General features: G+C 41.5%; 2 protein-coding genes across 5 annotated transcripts; both read left to right on the top strand.

The window, feature by feature from the left end:
• The first annotated feature begins 4,620 nt into the window (after positions 1-4,620).
• LOC117720334 (glutathione S-transferase kappa 1-like) lies at positions 4,621-9,091 on the top strand. Of its 3 annotated transcripts, none has more exons than XM_076913461.1 (8): positions 4,621-4,853; positions 5,297-5,378; positions 5,493-5,689; positions 6,148-6,248; positions 6,398-6,433; positions 8,017-8,133; positions 8,468-8,561; positions 8,857-9,091. In XM_076913461.1, exons 1-8 carry the CDS (start codon positions 4,745-4,747, stop codon positions 8,904-8,906), a joined length of 786 nt encoding a protein of 261 aa, XP_076769576.1. In that variant the 5' UTR covers positions 4,621-4,744; the 3' UTR covers positions 8,907-9,091. The 3 variants fall into 3 exon arrangements, with proteins under 3 accessions (XP_076769576.1, XP_034374648.1, XP_076769577.1); XM_034518757.2 differs by having other exon boundaries at positions 4,623-4,816; positions 5,561-5,689; XM_076913462.1 differs by having other exon boundaries at positions 4,650-4,853; positions 5,561-5,689.
• A 3,372-nt stretch (positions 9,092-12,463) lies between these two features.
• On the top strand, positions 12,464-16,872 carry Gstk1 (glutathione S-transferase kappa 1). Of its 2 annotated transcripts, none has more exons than XM_076913463.1 (8): positions 12,464-12,752; positions 13,151-13,232; positions 13,416-13,544; positions 14,003-14,103; positions 14,253-14,288; positions 15,822-15,938; positions 16,275-16,368; positions 16,638-16,872. In XM_076913463.1, the coding sequence occupies exons 1-8, from the start codon at positions 12,585-12,587 to the stop codon at positions 16,685-16,687; spliced, it is 777 nt and encodes a 258-aa protein (XP_076769578.1). In that variant the 5' UTR covers positions 12,464-12,584; the 3' UTR covers positions 16,688-16,872. The 2 variants fall into 2 exon arrangements, with proteins under 2 accessions (XP_076769578.1, XP_034374681.1); XM_034518790.2 differs by having other exon boundaries at positions 12,466-12,656.
• Positions 16,873-25,338: the final 8,466 nt, after the last annotated feature.

Below are 25,338 nucleotides of genomic sequence, written 5' to 3'. Positions count from 1 at the left end.
GTATACCAATACTTTAAAATGGAAATATATACTATTTGATATGTTGATGTTTTCACAGATTAATTTATCAGATTTTTTCTGTGACTCAATCTAAAATCTATATAAGAGGATCTTGCTGAAGCTGGAGAGACACTCAGTGGTTAGAGCATTTGCTGCTCTTGAATGCAACCTGGATTCAGTTCTCAGAATCCACATGGCAACTCATAGCCATTCATAACTCCAGTTTCAGGGCACCCAATGCCCTCTTCTGATCTCCTTGGGCACTAGGTGTGCATGTGGTTCACCTACATATATGCCAGCAAACACTCATACACAAAAATATGTTCTTTAAAAATTTTTAAGATGAGCTAATAAATTATTTTCAGATTTCCAAAATATTTTAAATATTAATCATCAAATTGAAACTCTAGTGAGGAGCATTTTCACAGTACCCAATATGTTGCTATTGCAAAAAGTGCTACAATAAATAACTTCATAGGAGAGATCAGTTCCTGTTCCCTATGTGTCTTCAGGACATAACATCTGGCTTCATACATCCATAGTGGACAAGCACTGACTGTATTTAGCTCTAGAGTCTAACCTGAGGTCTTTCCCAGGCTGGACAGAGAGGAAACGACAGCTGTAATGTCTGTAGAGCATTATCTTCGATCTGGCCATTCACAAGTGGCCTAAAAGCAATCTAACAAACATCACTCAGTGTTAGGACCCAGCCAATAGCAGTAGACTACATATATCTCATAGATTTTGAAAAGCAGCTCCAAATACAGTTTACATTCCTGTCCAATCAAAGCCAACTTACTCAGCAGCCCCACCTAACCTCAAAATATACTCAGTGGTCTTGGCAGATAGAAATGCATAATTAGTATACAACTGAATAGCACCAGTCAACATCAAAATAAAAACTCTGTATAGCTTAAATATAGAAAGAATATACCACACAATGGAGGCCATATATTTAAAAACTCACAGATAACATCTTACTAAAGGGTGAAATGCTGACAACTCTTCCTCTAAAATCATGTACAAGACAAGGATGCCCAATTTGTTTTCAACCTAGAATTAGAAATCTTAGCCAAGAGCAATTAACCAAGAGAAATAAATACATATCCAAAACAGAAAACAAGAAATAGGAAAATGGAGAGATGACTCAGTGCTTAAGAACACTGGCTTTTCTTCCACAGGTCCAGAGTTCACTTTCCAGCACCCACATGGTGGCTCACAACTGTCTAGAACTATGAGGGATCTGATTCCCTCTTCTAGTGTGCAGGAATACATACAAACAACACACTCATATACATAAAACAAAGAACTATTAAACAGAAGAAAAGAATAAAGAAATGGAATTATTTCTGTTTGCTAATGACATCCTTGTACAAAATTTTAAAAAAAGACTATACCCACACCCCAACCTTGAAATAAGACTCAAATTCTGAAATGTTGAACAATACAAAATACAAAATAAACCAAAAACTGTATATTGGTTTTATTCATTTCATAATGAACTGTTTTTTTTAAAAATTAAACAAAATGACAATAACAAAGGAAAAGAAAAACTTTAGGTATTATTAGTTTATTTGGTTTAAAAGGGGGGATGAAAGATTACTCTTTAGTGAACACATAAGAACACTATCAAAAGATACAGAAGACACAAATAAATAAAATAGGTCCTTGTTCAAAGACTGGGGAAATTAATCACTTAAATGTCCTTTCTACTCAAAATGGTATAGAAATTTAATTTGTCACCTAAGTAGAAGAAACAAAACTAAGGTAAGTGAAATAGTAAATATGTTAATTACCTTGGTGTAATCATTCTCTCTTATGTGTACTTCCATATTTGCATTATGCCACATATGATTTTATTGTCAGTTAAAAACACAGGCCAGAGAGGTAGCTCAGCACTTGCTGCTATTCTAGAGAACCCACACTGTTTCAGCACCCACATGAAGAAGATCACAAATACCCATAACTCATGCCATTTGTCTTATGGTGCACACCTGGGGCTTTATCCTTGACACTGGCAATAATGAATATTTTCCTTCATCACAAATCTGTCCCAAGCCTATTTCTCTTCTTAGTGCAATTTATGAAAGCTGATTGTATTCCTTATTATACAGTCTTTACTTATTATTCTATGGGGGGAGGGCCGCATATCGTATATTTGACTTTAATTTTACTGCATCTTTCTGGCAAGACAACTAATACTGTCTCCTTAAACTTCTTCCTAAAATTATATGAATCAAATCAGGAATTCTATAAAGTCATTAATACATATAATAGCATTATTATATGAAAGTACATCTTCATATTGATCTGCAGGAAAATTGCCCAGCAGGGAGGGCTGATGCCCAGGAATCATTAGGTTATATAATAGAGACAGGAAAGGCATGTCAGCTGCAAGAGTGCACCCATCCCAGACATGAAAATCAGCAGGCCATCTCCAGACAATTAGTTTGCCATAGCCTTTTCTGTATGGCTTCTGTGAGATAACTAAAATCAACTTTTAAATATGAAATAAACACAGATTATATTTACTCATTTATTTCCACCCACTAGATTTCGCCAGACACTTTTTAATTCTATGTACCTGAGCATGTCTGTCTTTTCAGGCTTTTTTCATTTGATATTACAATTAGCCATGCTGTCTGTCATCCCAGATATTTATCAAACGTTTGTCTGTAACTGTCTCAGCCACTTCATTGATTTGCCTTAAAGAGTTTAGAATTTGATGCTACCAGTTTAACTGTGGTATATGTATCCAACTGTATTTTACTAAAATCTCTCATGCTAATATCATTCATTGAATAATGACTCTTTTACTAAATTGAAAAATCAGCTTATTTAAAGCTTCCTTGGGATTAATTTATGGCTCTGTTTATTGAGGTTTCAAATATAAGTATTGTCTTTTAGTTATATAAGAAGATGAAAATGTTGTTTATAAACACCAATCTTTTCCTCCATCCTCCAATATCTAATAATTGTGTTTTGTTCTTGCTTAACATTCTGTTTGAACAGCTCTCATCAGTGTCTAGGGTTCAGCTGAATAAGTAGACAGCCAGTGCCTCCAGTAGCTGAAGGTTGTCTCTGGACCTCAAGTTTCCATTAAAAGAACTGCAGTGTAACTTATTTTAAAAAAAAATTAACTGAGACAATTTAGGAACCTGAGTTTCCCAACAAGGAGCTGGGTTTCATACAGTTATAAGCATCTAAGTTTAATGAATCTCAGGTAGTCAGCCATCAGATGATCATGTCCTAGTACAGACAACTCCTCACCATGACCAGCTATGTCTGAACCTTAATCTCTCTCTCTGTAAATATTGACTGCCCACATTGCAGAGTGGCACTCTTTGAACCTCTCCTGATGCTCAGTACTGTCTGAAGGGTACTTTGCTCAAAAGTACTCTAAATTGTCTAAAGCTTTCTTTTAATATTGGGTATGACTCTCAGCAATATAGTGATGTAAGAAAATACAAATATATGTATTTTAAACTGTATGTGTTATGGGTTTATGGTTGAATATAAGAACATGGATAACCCACATGAGGTGGTCTATCCTTGTCTTCCACCTTGTTTAAACAAGGTTCTGTGATATACAGCAGCATATATGCCAAGATAAGCAGAGAGCAAGCTTCCAAGGACTCTCCTGTCTCCACCCCCTATCTCACAGTGTGAACACTGGAATTGCAGATGAATGCTACTAACCACAGCATCATGTGTACTCTGCATATCAAAATTTACGTCAACAAAGTTTCACAGTTGACCCACTTAAACTACCTCCACAGACAAAAAGAAAATATATTTTTGTTGTTTCCCACATAACATCTATAATGCCCAAAATTGTATAATAACTAAGAACAATAGTATATCGTTCCAGGACAGACAAGGCTACATATTGAGACCACATTTCAAAAGATCCTAAATAAATAAATAAAGGTAGTAGCAAATGATGCCCTGTGCCTTCCCTTGTGAGCTGTAAGTCATCCTTTTGTTCACTGTGCTCACACTGTATACTCTACCCGCCTCCATTTCTGCAACCACTTCCATTATCAAATCAAGTGCTGTACTAATGAAATACTTATGTTCAAGTAGCACTTTTATGATAATAAGGCACAATTTTTTAGTATGATTGATAATGGTTTTTCTAGCATTCATCACTAATGTTCCTAATTTATAAGTTATATTTCACGGATATCTACGCATAGAATAAAATACACTGTGTACAGTTTAATGCCATCTACAGTTTCAGGCATCCTCTGGATGTGCTGTAGTGTATACAATGGAGATAAGGAAAGACCACTATGTCAATTGTCAAATTCATTCCAAACATTGTTCTACTCTCTGAGAAAATGAATACAATAAAAGATGTAATTCAGAATTTCCACACTGCTGGTCTTTAAACGTCATCAAACTGTAACTGCAAATTCGGATCCTTGTGCATTGCATTCTTGCTTGAGGGATAAAGATTCAGAGCCATTCCGAGTAGCTACACACACCTAAGAGCCTCCTCTCTGTGCACCCTTCCCCTTTATCTCAGACTCCACCCTCCTTGTCCTGTTTTGCCTTTTTCCTCAACCCGACTACAACCCTTGGTACGGCCCCTTAAGGCGGGGTCTCTCCCGGAGGCTGCGCACTCAGGCCCTTAGCTGAACAGCCTCCGATTCGGCAGCTAAAATCTGCTGCTTGATCCTGACCCTGTAGTTCTTTAGCAGACCAAGTCTGCTCCTTCGCTTTCACTCTCCACTGCAGAATGGGGCGGGCTCCGCGCATCCTGGAACTGTTCTACGACGTGCTGTCCCCCTACTCCTGGCTGGGATTTGAGGTGACGCGGGGCAGCCACGGGGGCTCTGGCCTGCAAGGCGAGTGCACAGTGAGGCACAGGTTACCAGGCTCCAGAAATTCCTGATGATGATTCTCTCAGGGTTAGAACAGAGTTCAGACCTTTCCCAGGTTGAAGTTCACTTTGTGCCTTTAAACGGACTGTGACTCCTCCAAATAGGGTCGTGGTCCTAACTAAGGTCAAACATTCTCTTTCCACAGACCCTAGAAAGAACAGGGGCTACTCCAGTGAAGCTAGGTCGAGTTCGGGGACAGGGATCAGGGGTGCTAGGACACTCTACAGGATGAAAACCATACACTGGTGTAAGCATTCTGAAATGTATTTCAAAGAGCTGAGAGGTTTCTCCTATTAAACCAAGCAGTACAGTGTGGAGTAGCCATCCATGCCTTGCACTTAGAGCCAGGGGACAGCCCTCTGTCCTCAAATGCTAAAGAGGCTCCCCTTCTGTCTCTACACTTGTAGGTCCTGTGCAGATACCAACATCTCTGGAATATGAAGCTGCAATTGCAGCCTGCTTTAATGGCTGGGATCATAAAAGACAGTGGTAAGTTTGAAGAAGGCCCCCTGCTGTAAGAAGAGGCTTGCTTTCTAACAGGAGGGGCCTGTCCTGCACTAAGTATACAGATCTCACACTAACCTAGTACTTTGCTTTGTACAGGAGTGGATTCCCAAGCCTGAGAACCTCATGTCCTCTCTCAACCAATTGTCTTTACTCTCCACTGCCAGGAAACAAACCACTAGCTATGGTTCCCCGCAAAGGCCAGTATATGTTCAAAGAGATTCCTCTCCTGAAGCAGCTCTTCCAGGTTCCCATCAGTGTACCCAGGGATTTCTTTGGTGAGAGTGTTAAGAAAGGTAAGGAGGAGGCTAGACAGATAGCCCTGCAGGTAAGCACACTAGGTGCTCTTCCAGAGGTCCTGACTTAATTTCTAGCACCCACATGATGGGTCACAATCATCTATAACTCCAGTTTCAGAGGAAATATAAATAAATACATGAATTAATAAATAAAAACATCAATAAATAAAAAGTGAGGAGGGTCCAAAGATTTGGGAAGTCTAGTGGAGAACAGACAAGCCGGGGACTTTCTTAGGATATCAAGAAGTAAAGCATGCTTGAATGGGCATCAGCTAGCCAAAAGTGAGAGGTGGGCAGACACAATGACTGAGAAGAGTAAATCCATTATGAGAAACTGGGATTGGATTAAAGACTGCAGGTGACTGAGCTTGGGGTCCTGTATGAAGTAAGGATGAGCTGGTCCTCTATCAGGACACAGGAATAGGAATCCTAGCTCTGTTGCCTCTGCCCCACAGGAAGTGTAAATGCCATGCGCTTCCTCACCGCTGTGAGCATGGAGCAACCAGAGATGCTGGAGAAGGTGTCCAGAGAGCTATGGATGCGTGTTTGGTCTCGAGTAAGAGCTGAACTCTGAATCCTGGAGGGAAGGGACAGGAAGCTACATGACCTTCTGACCTTGTCCAAGGCGCTTTCCAGAAATAGGGTCCTGCTGTCATACCTGTCTCTTTCCTATTTCCTTCTGGCTAAATGTTCTCTTCTTCTTAGGATGAAGATATCACGGAGTCCCAGAACATTCTGGCTGTGAGTTTCTGGACTGGACTACCCTACTATGGTCACAGGGAATCTGAAAACAAAAAAAGATTCTTAAGTATCTGAAAAGAAAGTTAGTGTTTGAGGGGACAGGTTACTATAAAGCTGAAGTGAAGAGGATTCTTTGAAAAATGTTGTGTGGCTTACAATTGTACCTCACTTCTAGAGTTAAGCACAGTTCATGCATAATCTGTTTGAGTCCCTGAGTTCAATCCCCAGCCTCAACAACAAAACACCTACTGTGGATAGCATATGAATAAATTGAGTTTGATGATAAAAGTGAAATAAGTCAGTGTGGGACAGGGAGGACCATGGGAGAACCCTAGATGGGAAAGGGTGGAGCCTTCTGTTCTCAAGCCTCCAGGGATTCCGCACTCAGGCTTCACTAATGTTTGCCTGTTACAAAGCAGGAGTCTTTACCCAGACAAAAAGATAACTGACAAGTGAGAATTAAACAGATGCTCAATGAGAAGTCAATGAAACATGCTCAAAAATGGGATGCAGGCCAGACAGGGAGAGGGCTTCAAGAATTGGGTGCTCTTTAGAATGAAGTCAAGACACTGAAAATGATCTTTTTCTCCTATATACAAATGATACTTGACACATATTCTCTTAATAAGTGAGACATCAAATCACTCCTAAATGCTAGATTTGAAAAAAAAAAAAATGGCTACATATTCCTTTAGGGTCTATATCTAGTTTCTAAAGCCACATGGGTGGGTGTGTGTGTGTGTGTGTGTGTGTGTGTGTGTGTGTTATGTGTGTTTAGTCTGTTTTTACTTAATATTTAGCAAATCTTTTTAATTCAGTGGCTTATCCATTTCCTCTGTTTCTCAACAACTGTCTGATTTAACTATTACGGACAGTGGCTCATAGGAGGTCAAGTTGTAGCTTCACAACCAGAGCTGTACACTGACATAGCCATGAGTGCCAACAGTCACCCTCAAGAAAGGCTGATGTGATGTCATCAGTTAGGGAATGGCCTTCATGCTGGTACTGTGAATATTTCCTCAAGAGATTACAAGCTGAAATGCCACTAAATCTATACTTTAATGTGCATCCTAGTCAGAAACCCTCTCATTGTCTGCCAACCAAGCAGGTAGCAGTAGCCATGACTCCTTCCTAAAATCTTCAGGAAATTCTACAGGAATCAGACTAGCCTGAGACTGTTAGGAATTCTGAGGCACAGGGGGAAAAAAAGCACTCTGGGCTTGAATTATACGGATATGGCATTTATTGACAAACTCTGTGCCTCTAAGCAAGTAATAAATGGCTGTTCTGTGCTCTGTCCTCATCTCATTGTGAAGTGGAAAACTGAGGCAGGCTGGCCTCTGGGATGCTCTCTGGTGAGGTTTCTGTCACTATGACTTCTTTGTGCCCTCTGCCTTTTCCACTTATCTCCAGACTTTGGCAAAAGGAGACAATTTGTCTTGACTAGGCTAGAGAACAAACAGTTACTTACAATAGGGCAAAGGTCTTTCCAGGAAAATTTGAGAACAGAAAAGGAAAAGAATAGGGTTTTCTTCCACCCCCACAATGAAGTCTCAGCTGCATGCTCTTCCTTTTCTCCTCAGGCAGCAGAGAAGGCCGGAATGTCCACAGCACAAGCCCAACACTTTCTGGAGAAGATCCCCACAGAACCAGTGAAGAACAAGCTCAGGGAGACCACTGAGGCAGCCTGCAAATACGGGGTGAGCAACTCCATATGTTTCCCCAGCCCCTGTCTAAAGAGAGAGAAGTCATGTTGCCATGGCTGGGAATGTTCATGGCTGTTAGCTGCCTTTCTTCATTGTGAGACCTCCCCAGGTTTCCTAAACCCCTCATCCACTCCCTCCCCCTAAGCCTAGTCAAGGAAGGAAAGGATGGTGGTTTAGCAATAAGAATCTATATACCACATAGGTAAAGCTAAGAAGATGCTGAAGCCAACGAGTCTCTTAGCAGACCTTTTAACTGCTTTGTTCTGTGTACCTCAGTCCTGTAGGCACCTGCTTTGTCACTGTCCTTCCTTTACTCTGTTTGCTCTAGGCCTTTGGGCTGCCCACCACTGTGGCCCATGTGGATGGTAAAACCTACATGTTATTTGGGTCTGACCGCATGGAGTTGCTAGCTTACCTGCTAGGTAAGTTCAGGGTTTCATTCCCTTGACCTTTTGACCCCTGCCCAACCATTACATCACATGACCAAAATAGCAACAATAAAAATTTCTGGTATTTCTAACCCAGAAGCCTTTCATTTACTTGGTGCTGATCTAGGTTGAGTCGAGTTCAGAAGCCTCCCCGGATAGGGGAGAAGGGAGCCTTCTAGACCTTGAAGCCAAGCAGGTCCTAGAAGGTCCTGGGACCCCTCAGGACCATGTCCCACTGCTACCCTGTCTTGTAACCATGTATAGACATCTGTGATTTTTCTCTATCTAGGAGAGAAGTGGATGGGCCCTGTGCCTCCAACCCTGAATGCCAGACTTTAAGATTGCCTTAGAAAGTAACCTTTGATTTCTCTATCTGATGAAGCCATTTTCTGTGGCCCTGGGAGCTGGAGCAGGAGTCCACCTTTAGCTGTGGCTGCCTCTACTTCTCTGCCTCACAAGTGCCTTTTGAAAAGCCTTAAGTTCTGCATTCCCATAAAATAAACCTCATGCTACCAGACAAAACATTTTCGAGTCTGTCTGCCTGGGTTGTGTTGGGGTACCCTGATCCTGTGATCACATGCTGCCCACTCCAGAGATTGGGCCACAAGAGCCCTTTCTGGATTCTCAGCCCTCCTTGCTCCCCCAAGCACACTGGGGCAACAGTAGGGTAGGTGCAGGAAACAGTCTCCCTTTCCTCTTGTTTATCAAAGACAGGAAACTAAGCTCAGTAGACTTACCTGCAACACATCAGCTTGGGATTTACTGGCTCTGACTTGCCTGGGGAAGTAGGAGAGAAGTAGGACTGAGATCCTAACTGTGAATGGTGGAGGGATCCAGGAAAACATCCAGCTGTGCTCAGACAAGTCATCTGAGTTTAGAACCAGAGCAAGGTAGTCTCTGGCCTGGCTGTGACCTTCAGACATTGCTTACGCTTTCAAGAGCCTGAGCTATGCAGCCAGTTTGAGGCCATAGCAGCACTTATATTTATGTGTTTATTAACACAGAGTATGTCAGTACCTAAAAATGGTAATATGTACTATTTGGCATGTTGATGTTTTCACAGATTAATTTATCAGATTTGTTTGTGTGACTTAATCTACAATCTATATAAGAGGATCTTCCCAGAGCTGGAGAGATCGCTCAGTGCTTAAGAACACTGGCTTTTCTTCCACAGGTCCATAATTCACTTTCCAGCACCCACATGGTGGCTCACAACTGTCTAGAACTATGAGGGATCTGATTCCCTCTTCTAGTGTGCAGGTATACATACAAACAGAACACTCATATACATAAAACAAAGGAATATTTTTAACAGAAGAAAAGAAAAAAGAAATGGAATTATTTTTGTTTGCTAAAGACATTCTTGTATAAAAAGCGGGAAAAAAGACTATATACCCACACAGTCAACTTAGAAATAATATACTAATTCTGAAATGTTGGACAATACAAAATAAACAAAAAAAAATGTATATTGGTTTTAATCATTTGATAATGAACTGTCTTTAAAATATTTTAAACAAAACAACAAAAACAAAAGCAAAGAAAAACTTCAGGTATTATTAGTTTATTTGGTTTAAAAGGTGGCATGAATAATTACTCTTTAGTGAACACATAAGAACAATATCAAGACAAACAGAAGACACAAATAAATAAAATAGGTCCTTGTTCAAAGACTGGGGAAATTAATATCATTTAAATGTCCTTTCTACTCAAAGTGGTAGAGAAATTCAATTTGTCACCTAAGTAGAAGAAACAAAACTAAGGTAAGTGAAATAGTAAATATGTTAATTACCTTGGTGTAATCATTCCACTCTTATGCATACTTCCATATTTACATTATACCTCATAAATATGTAGAGTTAAGATTCTGTTGAGCTACCAGAGCAGTAGCTCAGCACTTCAGAGCACTTGCTGCTCTTCTAGAGAACCCAGGCTGCTTCAGCACCCACATGAAGAAGATCACAAACACCCATAACTCATGCCATGTGTCTTCTGGCCTTCAAGGGTACACATTCAAGTGGCATACACAGATAGAGAAAGAAAAAGAAGCTTTTTGTTTTGTTTTTAGAAATAGGTTTCTCTCTGTAGCCTGGCTGTCTTGGAACTCACTCAGTAGAACAGGCTGGACTTGAAATCAGATTTCTACCTGCCTCTGCCTCCCCAGTGTGGGGATTCAAGTCACGCACACATAAATAACCTTATGTCACATTATACTTCATGTACAGGGTCATTTTTATCATAAATTCTCAAAACCATTGAAATCGCATGGTTTGTGCATTGGTAAATCAGAGAGATGGTGTACTACACAGCCCTCAACAAAATCTTACCAAACTATACTGCCTGTTTCTACATAAGAAAATGGTTTTCCGTTAATCTCTGTCAACTGTGAGTCATCAGACATCTTGGTCTTTGTCAGCTACATAAGGAAAAAATATAGTGGTACACCTTTGACTGGCAATTTTTCTACGTATGTATGAACAGGTTTTTAGTATGCATTTGAGAGCCATCTAATGTCCATTTCTATGAACATTTTATTCTTTTCACTTACTTGTATGTTTTTTTCACTGAGGCTCTGTCTGTAAATATTGACTGCCCACATTGCAGAGTGGCACTCTTTTAAACCTCTCCTGATGCTCAGTACTGCCTGAAGTGTTCTTTGCTCAAAAGTACTCTAAATTGTCTAAAGCTTTGTTTTAATCCTAGGTATGACACGCAGTAATAAAGTAATGTGAGAAAATAAAGGTAAATATATTTTTAATCTGTGAGTATGTGATATGTGTGTATGGTTGAATATAAGAACGAGGATAGCCCACATGAGGTGGTCTATCCTTGTCTTCCACCTTGTTTAAACAAGGTTCAGTGACATACAGCAGTACTTATCCCAAGATAGGTGGCCAGCAAGCTTTCAGAGACTCTCCTGTTTCCACCTCCTCCTCCACGTCTAATTGAACACTGGGATTGCAGATGAATGCTACTAACCACAGCATCATGTGTACTCTGCATATCAAAATTTAGGTCAACACAGTTGCACAATTGACCCACTTAAACTACCTCCACAGACAAAAAGAAAATATATTTTTGTGGTTCGCCCCCATAACATCCATAATGCGTAAACTTTTCATAATAACTAATAATAATAGTATATGGTTCCTGAATACACAAGACTACATACATATTGAGACTCCATCTCAAAAAACCCTAAATAAACAATGAACAGTAGTAGCAGATGATGCCCTGTGCCTTCCCTCTTGGAATGTAAGTCATCCTTTTGGTCAGTGTGCTGACACTGTATACACTACCCACCTCCATTTCTTCAATCACCTCCGTTATCAAATCAAGTGCGGTACTAATGAAATATGTTCAAGTAGCACTTTTATTATAATAAGGCACACATTTTTAGTATGATAAGCTATCGTTCTTCTAGAATTCATCACTAATGTGCCTAATTTATAAGTTATATTTCACAGATATCTATGTATAGAAAAAATGTACCATGTAGAGTCTGATGTCATCTACAATTTCAAGCATCTTCTAGGTGTGCTGTAATGTATACAATGGAGATGAGGAAAGACCACTATGTCGACTGTCAAATTCATTCCAAATACTGTTCTAATCTCTGAGAAAGTGAATACAATAAAAGATGTAATTCAGAATTTTCACACTGCTGGACTTTAGACGTCATCCAGCTACAAATTCGGATCCTTGTGCATTGCCTTCTTGCTTGAGGGATAAAGTTCCAGAGCGATCCAGAGTCGCTGGACACACCAGAGAGTCTCCTCTCTGTGCAGGCTTCCCCCTTTCAAGGACTCCGCCCTCCTTGTCCCCTTTGCCTTTTTTCACTACCTGACAACAACCCTTGGACCCGCCTCGTGGGGCGGGGAATCTCCCGGAGGCTGCGCATTAGGGCCCTTAGCGGACCCGCCTGCAGTTCGCCCACTCTTACTGGCTGCTTGTTCCTAACCTTGGAGCTCTTCAGCTCGCTACTGCTTCTTGTTCCCTTTCTCTCACCACTACAGAATGGGGCCAGCTCCGCGCATCCTGGAACTGTTCTACGACGTGCTGTCCCCCTACTCCTGGCTGGGATTTGAGGTGACGCGGGGCAGCCGCGCGGGCTCTGGCCTGCAAGGCCAGTGCACAGTGAGGCACAGGTTACCTGGCTCCAGAAATTCCTGGCGATGCCCTCGGGTTAGAACAAGGTTCAGACCTTTCCCAGGTTGAAGTTCACTTTGTGCCTTTAAACGGACTGTGACTCCTCCAAATAGGGTCGTGGTCCTAACTAAGGTCAAACATTCTCTTTCCACAGACCCTAGAAAGAACAGGGGCTACTCCAGTGAAACTAGGTCAAGTTCGGGGAGGGGGATCAGGGGTGCTAGGACACTCTACAGGATGAAAACCGTACACTGGAGTAAGCATTCTGAAATGTATTTCAAAGAGCTGAGAGGTTTCTCCTATTAAACCAAGCAGTACAGTGTGGAGTAGCCATCCATGCCTTGCACTTAGAGCCAGGGGACAGCCCTCTAGGCCACTTAAGCCTTCTGTCCTCAAATGCTAAAGAGGCTCCCCTTCTATCTCTACACTTGTAGGTCCTATGCAGATACCAACACCTCTGGAATATCAAGCTGCAGTTGCAGCCTGCTTTAATCTCTGGAATCATGAAAGACAGCGGTAAGCATGAAGGAAACCCCCTCACTGGGCAAAGATGCTTGCTTTTTGGCCAGAGGGGCCTGTGCTGCATTGAGTATGCAGACCTCAGACTAAGCTAGTAGTTTGCTTTCTATGGAAGAGGTTCCCAAAACCTGAGACCCTCAAAGCCTCCCTCAACCACTTGTCTTCACTCTCCACTACCAGGAAACCAGCCACCAGCTATGGTTCCCCGCAAAGGCCAGTATATGTTCAAAGAAATTCCTCTCCTGAAGCAGTTCTTCCAGGTTCCCATCAACATACCCAAGAATTTCTTTGGTGAGAGTGTTAAGAAAGGTAAGGAGGAGGCTGGACAGATAGCCCTTCAGTTAAGTGCACTATCTTCTCTTCCAGAGGTCCTAATTTAATTTCCAGCACCCACACGGTGGGTCACAATCATCTATAATGCCAGTTTCAGAGGAAATATAAATAAATACATGAATTAATAAATAAATACATCAATAAATAAAAAGTGAGGAGGGTCCAAAGATTTGGGAAGTCTAGTGGAGAACAGACAAGCCGGGGACTTTCTTAGGATATCAAGAAGTAAAGCATGCTTGAATGGGCATCAGCTAGCCAAAAGTGAGAGGTGGGCAGACACAATGACTGAGAAGAGTAAATCCATTATGAGAAACTGGGATTGGATTAAAGACTGCAGGTGACTGAGCTTGGGGTCCTGTATGAAGTAAGGATGAGCTGGTCCTCTATCAGGACACAGGAATAGGAATCCTAGCTCTGTTGCCTCTGCCCCACAGGAAGTGTAAATGCCATGCGCTTCCTCACCGCTGTGAGCATGGAGCAACCAGAGATGCTGGAGAAGGTGTCCAGAGAGCTATGGATGCGTGTTTGGTCTCGAGTAAGAGCTGAACTCTGAATCCTGGAGGGAAGGGACAGGAAGCTACATGACCTTCTGACCTTGTCCAAGGCGCTTTCCAGAAATAGGGTCCTGCTGTCATACCTGTCTCTTTCCTATTTCCTTCTGGCTAAATGTTCTCTTCTTCTTAGGATGAAGATATCACGGAGTCCCAGAACATTCTGGCTGTGAGTTTCTGGACTGGACTACCCTACTATGGTCACAGGGAATTTGAGAACTAAAAAAGGTTCTTAAGTATCTGGAAAGAAAGTTAGTGTCTGAGGGGACAGGTTACTATAAAGTTGAAGTGAAGAGGATTATTTGAAAAATGTTCTGTGGCTTACAATTGTACCTCACTTCTAGAGTTAAGCACAGTTCATGCATAATCTGTTTGAGTCCCTGAGTTCAATCCCCAGCCTCAACAACAAAATGCCTACTGTGGATAGCATATGAATTACTTGAGTTTGATGATAAAAGTGAAGTAAGTCAGTGTGGGACAGGGAGGACCATGGGAGAACCCTAGATGGGAAAGGGTGGAGCCTTCTGTTCTCAAGCCTCCAGGGATTCCCCACTCAGGCTTCACTAATGTTTGCCTGTTACAAAGCAGGAGTCTTTACCCAGACAAAAAGATAACTGACAAGTGAGAATTAAACAGATGCTCAGGGAGAAATCAATCAAACATGCTCACAACATGGGATGCAGGCCAGACAGGGAGAGGGCTTCAAAAGTTAGATGTTCTTTGGAATGAAGTCAAGACACTGAAAGTGATCTTTTTCTCTTGTATACACATGAGACTTTATACATGTTCGCTTAATGCATGAGACAGCAAATCTCTAGATATGCAAAGAATGGCTACATATTCCTGTAGTGTGTATATCTAGTTTCTAAAAGCATGTGTGTGTGTTATGTGTGTTTAGTCTGTTTTTACTTAATATTTAGCAAATCTTTTTAATTCAGTGGCTTATCCATTTTTCCTGTTTTTCAATAACTGTCTCATTTAACTATTAGGGACAGTGGCTCATACGAGGTTAAGTTGTTGCTTTGAAACCTGGGCTGTACTCTGACATAGCCATGAGTGCCAACAGTCACCCTCAAGAAAGGCTGATGTCATCAGTTAGGGAATGGCCTTCACACTGGGACTGTGAATACCTCCTCAGGAGATTCCAGGCTGAAACACCACTAAATCTAAACTTTAATATGTATCCTAGTCAGAAGCCCTCTCATTGACTGCAAGCCAAGCAGGTAGCGGTAGCCATGACTCCTTCCAAAAATCTACAGGAAATTCTACAGGAATCAGAACCTACCCTGAGACTGTTAGGAATTCTGAGGCACAGGGGAAAAAAAGCACTCTGGGCTTGAATTATACGGATATGGCCTTTAATGTTGCTATTGACAAACTCTGGACCTCTAAACAACTAATAAATGGCTGTTGTGTGCTCTATCCTAATTGTGAAATAGAAAACTGAAGCTAGCTGGCCTCTGGGATGCCCTCTTATCAGTAACTGTGACTATGACTTCTTTGTGCCCTCTGCCTTTTCCACTTATCTCCAGACTTTGGGAAAAGGAGACAATTTGTCTTGACTAGGCTAGAGAACAAACAGTTACTTACAATAGGGCAAAGGTCTTTCCAGGAAAATTTGAGAACAGAAAAGGAAAAGAATGGGGTTTTTTTCCACCCCCACAATGAAGTCTCAGCTGCATGCTCTTCCTTTTCTCCTCAGGCAGCAGAGAAGGCCGGAATGTCCACAGCACAAGCCCAACACTTTCTGGAGAAAATCCCCACAGAACCAGTGAAGAACAAGCTCAGGGAGACCACTGAGGCAGCCTGCAAATACGGGGTGAGCAACTCCATATGTTTCCCCAGCCCCTGTCTAAAGAGAGAGAAGTCGTGTTGCCATGGCTGGGAAAGTTCATGGCTGTTAGCTGCCTTTCTTCATTGTGAGACCTCCCCAGGTTTCCTAAACCCCTCATCCACTCCCTCCCCCTAAGCCTAGTCAAGGAAGGAAAGGATGGTGGTTTTTAGAAATAAGAATCTGTATGCCACATAGGTAAAGCTGAGAAGATGCTGAAGCCAACGAGTCCCTTGGAAGACCTTTTAACTGCTTTGTTCTGTGTACCTCAGTCCTGTAGGCACCTGCTTTGTCACTGTCCTTCCTATACTCTGTTTGCTCTAGGCCTTTGGGCTGCCCACCACTGTGGCCCACGTGGATGGTAAAACCTACATGTTATTTGGGTCTGACCGCATGGAGTTGCTAGCTTACCTGCTAGGTAAGTTCAGGGTTTCATTCCCTTGACCTTTTGACCCCAGCCCAACCATTACATCACATGACCAAAATAGCAACAATAAGCCTTACATTTACTTGGTGTTGCTCTAGGTTGAATCCAGTTCAGAAGTCTCCCCCGATAGGGGAGAAGGGAGCCTTCTAGACCTTGAAGCCAAGCAGGTCCTAGAAGGTCCTGGGACCCCTCAGGACCATGTCCCACTGCTACCCTGTCTTGTAACCATGTATAGACATCTGTGATTTTTCTCTATCTAGGAGAGAAGTGGATGGGCCCTGTGCCTCCAACCCTGAATGCCAGACTTTAAGATTGCCTTAGAAAGTAACCTTTGATTTCTCTATCTGATGAAGCCATTTTCTGTGGCCCTGGGAGCTGGAGCAGGAGTCCACCTTTAGCTGTGGCTGCCTCTACTTCTGTGCCTCACAAGTGCCTTTTGAAAAGCCTTAAGTTCTGCATTCCCATAAAATAAACCTCATGCTACCAGACAAAACATTTTCGAGTCTGTCTGCCTGGGTAGTGTTGGGGTACCCTGATCCTGTGATCACATGCTGCCCACTCCAGAGATTGGGCCACAAGAGCCCTTTCTGGATTCTCAGCCCTCCTTGCTCCCCCAAGCACACTGGGGCAACAGTGGAGTAGGTGCAGGAAACAGTCTCCCTTTCCTCTTGTTTATCAAAGACAGGAAACTAAGCTCAGTAGACTTACCTGCAACACATCAGCTTGGGATTTACTGGCTCTGACTTGCCTGGGGAAATAGGAAAGAAGTAGGACTGAGATCCTAACTGTGAATGGTGGAGGGATCCAGGAAAACATCCAGCTGTGCTCAGACAAGTCATCTGAGTTTAGAACCAGAGCAAGGTAGTCTCTGGCCTTGCTGTGACCTCAAATTTCGTTTAATCTTTCATAATTTTGAGATCTTGAGAACACAGTGAGCCTCTTTACACAGCTGCCTATAATGCCCGTTACCTCCTAATATTCACACTGCTCTCAGCCATTTATTGCCTAAATCCCCACTTTCTATGTATTTCCTACTGTTCAATAATCAAAAATTTCTGCACTTAATGAAAGATCCCCAAGAGAGGAGTCCCTTACTCAAGTCTTGAGATGTCACAGCCACCCAGTAATTCACAAGACCCCAATCGAGATGCAATCAGCAAGAGGTATATTTCAGGATCAGTGGACTGAGGCCTAGACTTGTAACCCATGCAGGGGCAGAGGTGTGTTGACCCTAAGGCAGGGAAGTACAGGGTATATAAAGGAAAAAAACCCACAAATTTGGGGGGTATTATGGGGAAACCAAGGAAATATAACATAAAAACAGTGAAAAGTCTCAAAAAGTCCCAACCCATAGTTCAGTCAGTATAGTATGAAACTGATAGAAGTAAAGGAGAGAGGATGGATGGGTGGGTGGATGAGTGAATGAGTGGGTGGATGGGGAAGGAAAACAATAAGAAGTATAAAGAAGAGTCTGAATGTCACTCTTCTGTGTAGTAGAATAATAGTTACAGCAGGACAGGGTAGAGGTGAGGAAGATGCTGGGAAGATATTGAACGAAGACTACAAAGTTTATTTTAATTCATCGTTTTATTTGTTTCTACTTCAAATGATATCCCCCTTCCTGGTTTCCCCTCCAGAAATCCCCCATCCCATCCCTCTTTACCCCCTCTACTTTGCCTCTATGAGGGTACTCCTACACCCACTCACCCAATCACACCTCACCACTCCAGCATCCCCCTGTGTTGGGGCATCAAACCTCCACAGGACCAAGGGCCTCCCCTCCCATTGATGTCAGATAAAGCAATCCTCTGCTACATATACTCCTTCCATGTATACTCTTTGGTTGGTGATTTAGTCCCTGGGAGCTTTGGGTGGTCCAGTTACTTGATATGGTTCTTTCTCTGGGGTTGGCATCTCCTTCAGTTCCATCAGTCCTTCCCCTAACTCTTTCATTGGGATCCATTGGGCTCAGTCCAATAGGTTGGCTGTGAGTATCTGCATCTGTACTAGTCAGCTGATGGCAGAACCTCTCAGGAAACTACCATACCAGGCTCCTGTCAGCCAGCCCTTCTTGGCATCAACAATGGTGGGGAGGCGGGGTTGGTTGGTGTCTGCAGATGGGATAGATTCCTAGGTGGGGCAGTCTCTGGATGGCCTTTCCTTCAGTCTCTGTTCCACTTTTTGTTCCTGTCTTGGGGGGGGGGGGACAGGAACAATTCTGGGTTAAAAATTTTGAGATGGATGGGTAGCCCCATCCCTCAACTGGGGCCTGTGCCTAGCTACTGGACATAAGAATGTCTTTTCAAAACCTCTTGCATGACATGATGACTAGATTTATTTCCAAGTTGCAAAAGAAATTTATATTAAATCTTTACATAGGTGATGTTAATAAACTCACTGCAATCTTTCCACAGTGTATACATATAACAAAACATTGTACCACATGTACATATGTAGTCATAGATCAGAATGTTAAAATACAAAAATCAGGAAAACATGTAAGGAGATTACAATTCTAAAGTGCTCCACACCTCTCCCTGAACAACTATGCAAGGTCGGCATTAAAGATTGCAAATATGTGTTCACATAGTCTCAGAAGTGGCTTATTGCTTTCTATTGTCACACTGAAATTCTTCATAATTCTTTGAGGGAAGGTTGAGGCAGGGTATCACTACCCATCTCAGCTAGCCACGAGTCCTCTTGACTCAGCCTCAAGACTCCTGGAATCAAAGGCATCCCATCTATTGCATCACTGTGTTTCATTTTGTTTTGGTTTGGTTTGGTTTGGTTTTTAATTCATTGACCTGCATTTTCCTTTTGCATAGGACTGCCCCCCCCCCATACATATACATTATTTCCCTGATCTTGGAAGCATATAATATACAGTGAGTAAATTATCTCAACAAAATGAAACAAAGTTTTTGAAGGGGGAAAAAGGGAGAGGGGAAGGTGGAGGTAGCAAAAATTTGGCGAAAACAAAGTCAGAGGAGAAGGGCAAGTCAAGAAGTATAGAAGTCAAGTGTAGACTCTAGGAGCTGGTGCCTCAGGGGAGGCCAGAAGATTGAGAACATGGGAGTCTGGGGAAAACTAGAGTTTGGGACCCATTAACCATCTTTGTCGTTCTGGAGAGATTTGCAGCCCTTCTCTCTTCACCCTTATTCATGTGCAGAGACAATAGTAACAGCTCTTCAGACCCAGAGTAAGAGGGCTTGAGAGACCAAAGAAGCCCTGCTTCCTCACCCTATGCCTCTCATGCAAGGACACAGAGTCTCTTCTGTGGATTCACAGAAAACTAAGGCCATTGGCTTGGAGCTGATCAACTCTTTTATTTATTTATTTATTTATTTATTTATTTATTTATTTACTTACTTACTTACTTATTTATTTATTGAATATGCTTTATTAGTGGATTATATTAATGATCATAATAGATTAGCGGACATGGAAATTACATGCTGAAACATTTCAGAATCACCCAAATGGACACTTTTGTATGATGCTGTTTGAATTGTGACTGCTGTGTACTGTTAATGAGAAATGTTTTTACCTATTTAAATGTTTAGTTGTCATCTCAGTCTTTAATTTTCTGTGGCAACGTTTATTTTTCTGAAACCCACAAAGAATGCTGGCTTATCCCTATCTTTCCATCTGTATTTTGTTGCCTTGATGTACTATATTTGTTGCATGTATATTAAAGTTTTTTTAACCATTGAAAAAATGTTTATTTGTTGAATGTAAGTTTGAAGTCAGTCACTAACATCTAAGTCCACATGATTCCAGAGAGTTACCATCTCTTAAGAAATAAGTGGGAAGGCATGGTGACACAAATCTTCAATATGAGCATTTGGGAGGCAGAGGCAGGAGAATCTCAGAGTTTGAGGCCAGAGTGACCTAAATAGTGAGTTCCAGGACAGCTAGGACTACATAGAGAAACCCTGTCACAAAAAAAAAAAAAAAAAGTAGAAGTAGGAAAAGGGAAAATCAAGAGATTAGAAGATCATGAGTTATTAGATCAATACCTATCTACTAATTACCATCAAATGACAAAGCAATTATTTATTTCTTACTCCATGCTAATAACTAATACACCCATAACAGAAATGTGAGCAAGCCCTCTTTGGCGAGTCCCAGTCTCCACCCTTCCCAGCTCTGAGTTCCTCCTCTGACCCACAGTAGCCTATTGTACCTTCCTTCCAGCACTTCCCATTCCATACCCTGCTTTAGAGCTACCCATCCTTCCACAACAGAATGTAAGCTCCCTGCCAGTGAGTCTTCACATTAAGCTGTTACATACGCCTGACAAGTGTAAGATAAAACAGTTGTTGACTCTAAGTTTGCTAACACTTCCTTGGTGTGTGAAGGAGCAGGCACTTGTGTGAATCAGGATACAAGGTGCTGAAACTTCTTTGGCTATACCTACCACAAACTTCATTTTGAAAGCTCGTACCTGGAATGCCAACACTTGGAACGCTGAAGCAAGATGCTCAGGGCAGAGCTGCTATGTACTACATTAGACACCCGGTGTCCACATTTTTAATACGAATAAATTACAGAAAGACAGAAATTAGTCTTATTTACAAATACAAATAAGGACAGATGTAAAATGATATTGACTGCTAAATCTTAAATGCATTCTAAATGGTTATCATTTGAAAAGTCATTGATCAAACGTATAGTTCCCTTAAAATAATCAAATTATGTATTTGTGGCTTATGCTATAATATGTTGACATTTTAAAAGATAAAAAGAAAATAATGCATGCCTATATAATTGACTGGGAGGTGACTGGAAGGTATTTTCTAAGGGAGAGTAGTGATTGCATTTGAATTGACACTTGGTTTTCCAGGTGTATGCCTGTCAAAAGTCAAAGAATAGCCTCCAGTTTCATGGGAGAAGGAAAGAGCTTATAAACACTGAACTCTACTTTATTCATGCTGAGGTATTTAGGCAGATATATTGATGTCTGCAGTCCCTTTTGAACTGTGCCTAAGGTGCATTGAGAAAATGAATAAAATGATAACTTGGATAAAATGGATATTTGTATGATAAAGCAAGTAAGTATAGTGCTGGTTGTAAAAACGTGTGGTATGTGTATTAGTTATAAATTTCTCTCTCTATTTCTAGTATTTAATAATAAAATGGTGTATTTGCACTGATAAGAAATAATATCCAATGTATAGTTACATGGAAAAAAGCAAAATGTAAATCAATATTAAATGGCAGGCTTCTGAATGCATTCAGGACAGTTTTTATCTGTCCATGGTCTTCGGTTGGGCCAACTGATCATCTTCAGGGAGAGGTACTGGGATTCCGTGAAGTTTGGAGCTAGAAAGAATCCTTTTTACTATAATTCTCTTAACTATAAGCAGTATACCATAAATATAGACAGTTTAATGAACTGAAACACTATATTTTAGTGGAAGGGATTTTTCATTCATTAACATGCACATTGATGCTTTCTCAGACCATCATTTATCATTTTTTAATTCATTTGCTTTATCATTCAGGACACATCAAAGAACTCTGGTGACCAAAATCAAACATGTTAATTCTCTAGGTAGGTCCCCAGGGAGGTTAGCATGAGGCTCTGTACAAAGTAAACAAGTGTTCCTTCATGAAATCATGTTCTAGTAACAAGATGGTGCCCTCTGCTGGTCTCACACAGACCCACCCAGTACATTCAAGTCTGGCTTTGGCCACGGTTCACCAAATCAGATCCCTCTGGGATCTTGTCAGAAAGCTCTGACAAGCAGAGGCTTTTTTTCTTCAAAAGCATGTAGATGAGAAACAGATGCTTTGTAACTCCACCCAGCATCCTGTAAGTCTCCTTAAGTGACATAGTTGAGATTTGAAACTAGGCTTGTCAATGTCAAAACTGCGTATTTAACCCTGGGGCCTTCTGCTTGCTGATATTTAGAGATGCCTGGACATGCAACTCATCCAGCAGTTATCTGCTATTTATTTGTTTGTTTACTTTTCTTTTCAATACAGTATCTTACTGAGTCACCCAGGCTGGCCTGGAACTCATGAAGTCACCTACTTCAGCCTGTGGAATGCTAGAGACTGCAGGCCTGTGCTTACACTCCTGGCTACACGTTGGTCTCTCTCCACCTCTGTTAACATTTGTAATAAACACAGTGCCATCCTTAGACTAAGACTTTTGTTGTTACTGAGCAACAACTGTAATTAAGTTCTCAAATTTCATTAAAGCCTTTGGTGGCTTGGTGAGTACGTGCATTAGACTGGCTGCCTAAACCCCACCGCCCGAGCCATTCCTTCCTAGTGAATGTTGTGCAATATTAAGCCTTGCTTTTGAGGGTGAGATCATGTATTATGTTCTCTATTGGAGGATTTACAGCTCTGAGGAAATAAGGGATTAAAGAAAAAGAAAGCACTACAGAATTAACAGGTCAAGGTCTGTTTGGTTCTAATGCATTCACTTTATCTGAACCGGCTGGATCCTCTGGAGAATAAAAATGATAATGAGCCTTACCCAACAGGCTTTTGACCAAGGACCAAACAAGACGGTTTTTAAAAACAGGTTCTCATTCAGGCCCACTCAATTATTTCTATGCAAAGTTATATATCTGGGATGTGTGAGTCAGCCTTCTCACACTATAATAAAATATGCAGAGAGAAGTTAATCTAAAGAAGGTTTATTCTTGGTTTACGGTTTCAGAAGATTCAGGTCAACAATAGATCCATTGCTTTGACGGAGCAAAGTCAACCAAGTGTAGGAAGCCGTGGTCAGCGGTGATATATGCGCCATTCCAAGATGGTGCAGACATCGTGTCCTCTCCGCTAGTAAACAATTAACTGCGCAGGTGCAAAGGCAGAAAGCCCGCCAAAGTCACTGGCCAATCCCGAGGCGTAATATTGGGTGATGAGTGAACAGCCAATCAGAAGTGAACACGTCACTCTAGGGTGTATTTAAGCTGTGTCTCTTCCTGTCTTTGGCCCTTCTGCGCCCTTCCACGTTCTTCACATCTGCTGATACAGATTAAAGCCTCGCTGTGGTGATACCCGAATACTGTCTCACGTGTCTCTCTTCCACGGGCGGAGGGGACACAGGAGGCGTGCGGAACAACCAAGCATCAGGCAGAGGAGGCTGTGCACCTTGTGGTGTCCAAAAATCAGAAAGAAAATAAGGGCAGGGTCTGGGGACAAAACATATCCTTCAAAGTCCAGCTCACTGTGGGCAGTGTCACACATGGGCAGGGTTGTATAAGAATGTAAGTTCTGGTTGTATAAGAATGTAAGGTAAGCAATGCAAGAGGAACAAGCCAGCCAGCTGCCCTCCTCCATGGCTCTGTTTCAGTTCCTGCCTTGAGTTCCTGCCCTGACTTTCTTCAATAATGGAGTGTGACCTGATTCAGTTGTAATATATAATAAACACTTCCCCAAGCTGTACTTTTTATCATGGTATTTATCACAGCTATAGGAACCCTAACCAAACTCTCTAAGATGACGTGGGACTAACGGGCTCAGGGAGTAACTGGAACTCAGATCAGTCAAGAGCTAATGATCCTGTGATGGTGAATTTTGTCAGCTTGACTGGGTTTAGAGCATTAGTGGGGCACACCTTGGGTGTGTCTAAGGGTATCTCCAGAGAGGACTGAGAGGGAAGACCTGCCCTGACTGTAGGCAGCCCCATCACATGAGCCAGGGTTCCAGACAAAATTAAAATTGGAGGAGGATAAGCAGAAATTGAGGTGAACACAGGCATTCCTCTTTCTCTGCTTCTGGTCCACCCAGATATGAGCTGCTCAGCTGCCACATCTTCCCAATACAAATGACCTTATTCCCTTAAACCTTTACTCAAAATAAGGTTTTCCTCCCTTAGATTGATTTACCTGATATCTCATCACAGCCATAACTAATATGGATACAAATCTTAAAAAAGGAAAGAACACAGGGCAATAAAAACTTTCCTTTCTGTTTGTCTCTCAATATAAACTTACTTAAAGTTTATCCATTTCTCAGAATTCATCATTCAATTCCTAAAAATGAAGAGAAAGTACACATAAGAAGATGTTCAACACACTGTGTAATCTTTGAAACACACAATTCACCACCACCATCTAATACTGGAATGTGTCTGTTACTGTACAAAAAAAAAAAAAAAAAAAAAAAAAAAAAAATTAACAAGCCAGGCAGTGGTGGCACAGGCCTTTAAGTCCAGCACATGGGAGGCAGAGGCAGGTGAATCTCTGAATTCGATGCTAGCCTGGTCTACAGAGTGAGTTCCAGGACAGCCAGGGCTACATAGTAAAATCCTGTATTGAAAAAAACAAAACAACCACCGCCACAACAAAAAATAACAATTGCTCCTCTGCTCCTCCCTCCCTTGCTCTGGTCCTGGCAATCTCTAGCCTCCTTGCTATCTCCTCTGGCATAATTTTTAATGATAGATGTGAATAAGTAGGCTGTTTGATTAACCCTTAACTCTATATAGCAACTTTTCAGTGTGTTAACCGAATTGCAGCCTAGCCATTCTATAAAATGTTTCATAGATGTTACAAATAACTTAATGGGGCTGAGAGTCTATAAGTCAGTGTGTTAGCTGAGTATGTGCAAAGACCTGAGTCTTATCCCCAACGGGAAATTACTATAGTCAAGACTTTTATCATTGAGTAAAATATATGTGACCTAATTTCTAACATATTTTAAAGCTGCAAAGCTATGAGTGTACACTAGTATGAGCCAGGGTATGGTCTATTTTGTGAACAGCCTAGAATTACAAAACTTTTAAATGATATCAAGATAATTAATGATCATGTTTTCTTTGCTTTTTAAATAGTTTATAACTTTTTGAAACTAATGCAATTGATTTTAAAATGCTGGATTACCGAATTAAAGACCACAAACTACAGACTGTCCAAACTCACAGACTTACATTTAATGCTTATCACAGTTAGCAGATCTCAAGGTTACAGCCTCCTCTGACAACCAAGAACCTTA

This window comes from Arvicanthis niloticus, chromosome 15 (genome assembly GCF_011762505.2).
Source record: "Arvicanthis niloticus isolate mArvNil1 chromosome 15, mArvNil1.pat.X, whole genome shotgun sequence".
NCBI lineage: Eukaryota > Metazoa > Chordata > Mammalia > Rodentia > Muridae > Arvicanthis > Arvicanthis niloticus.
This window is presented reverse-complemented; position numbering and strand designations above follow the sequence as displayed.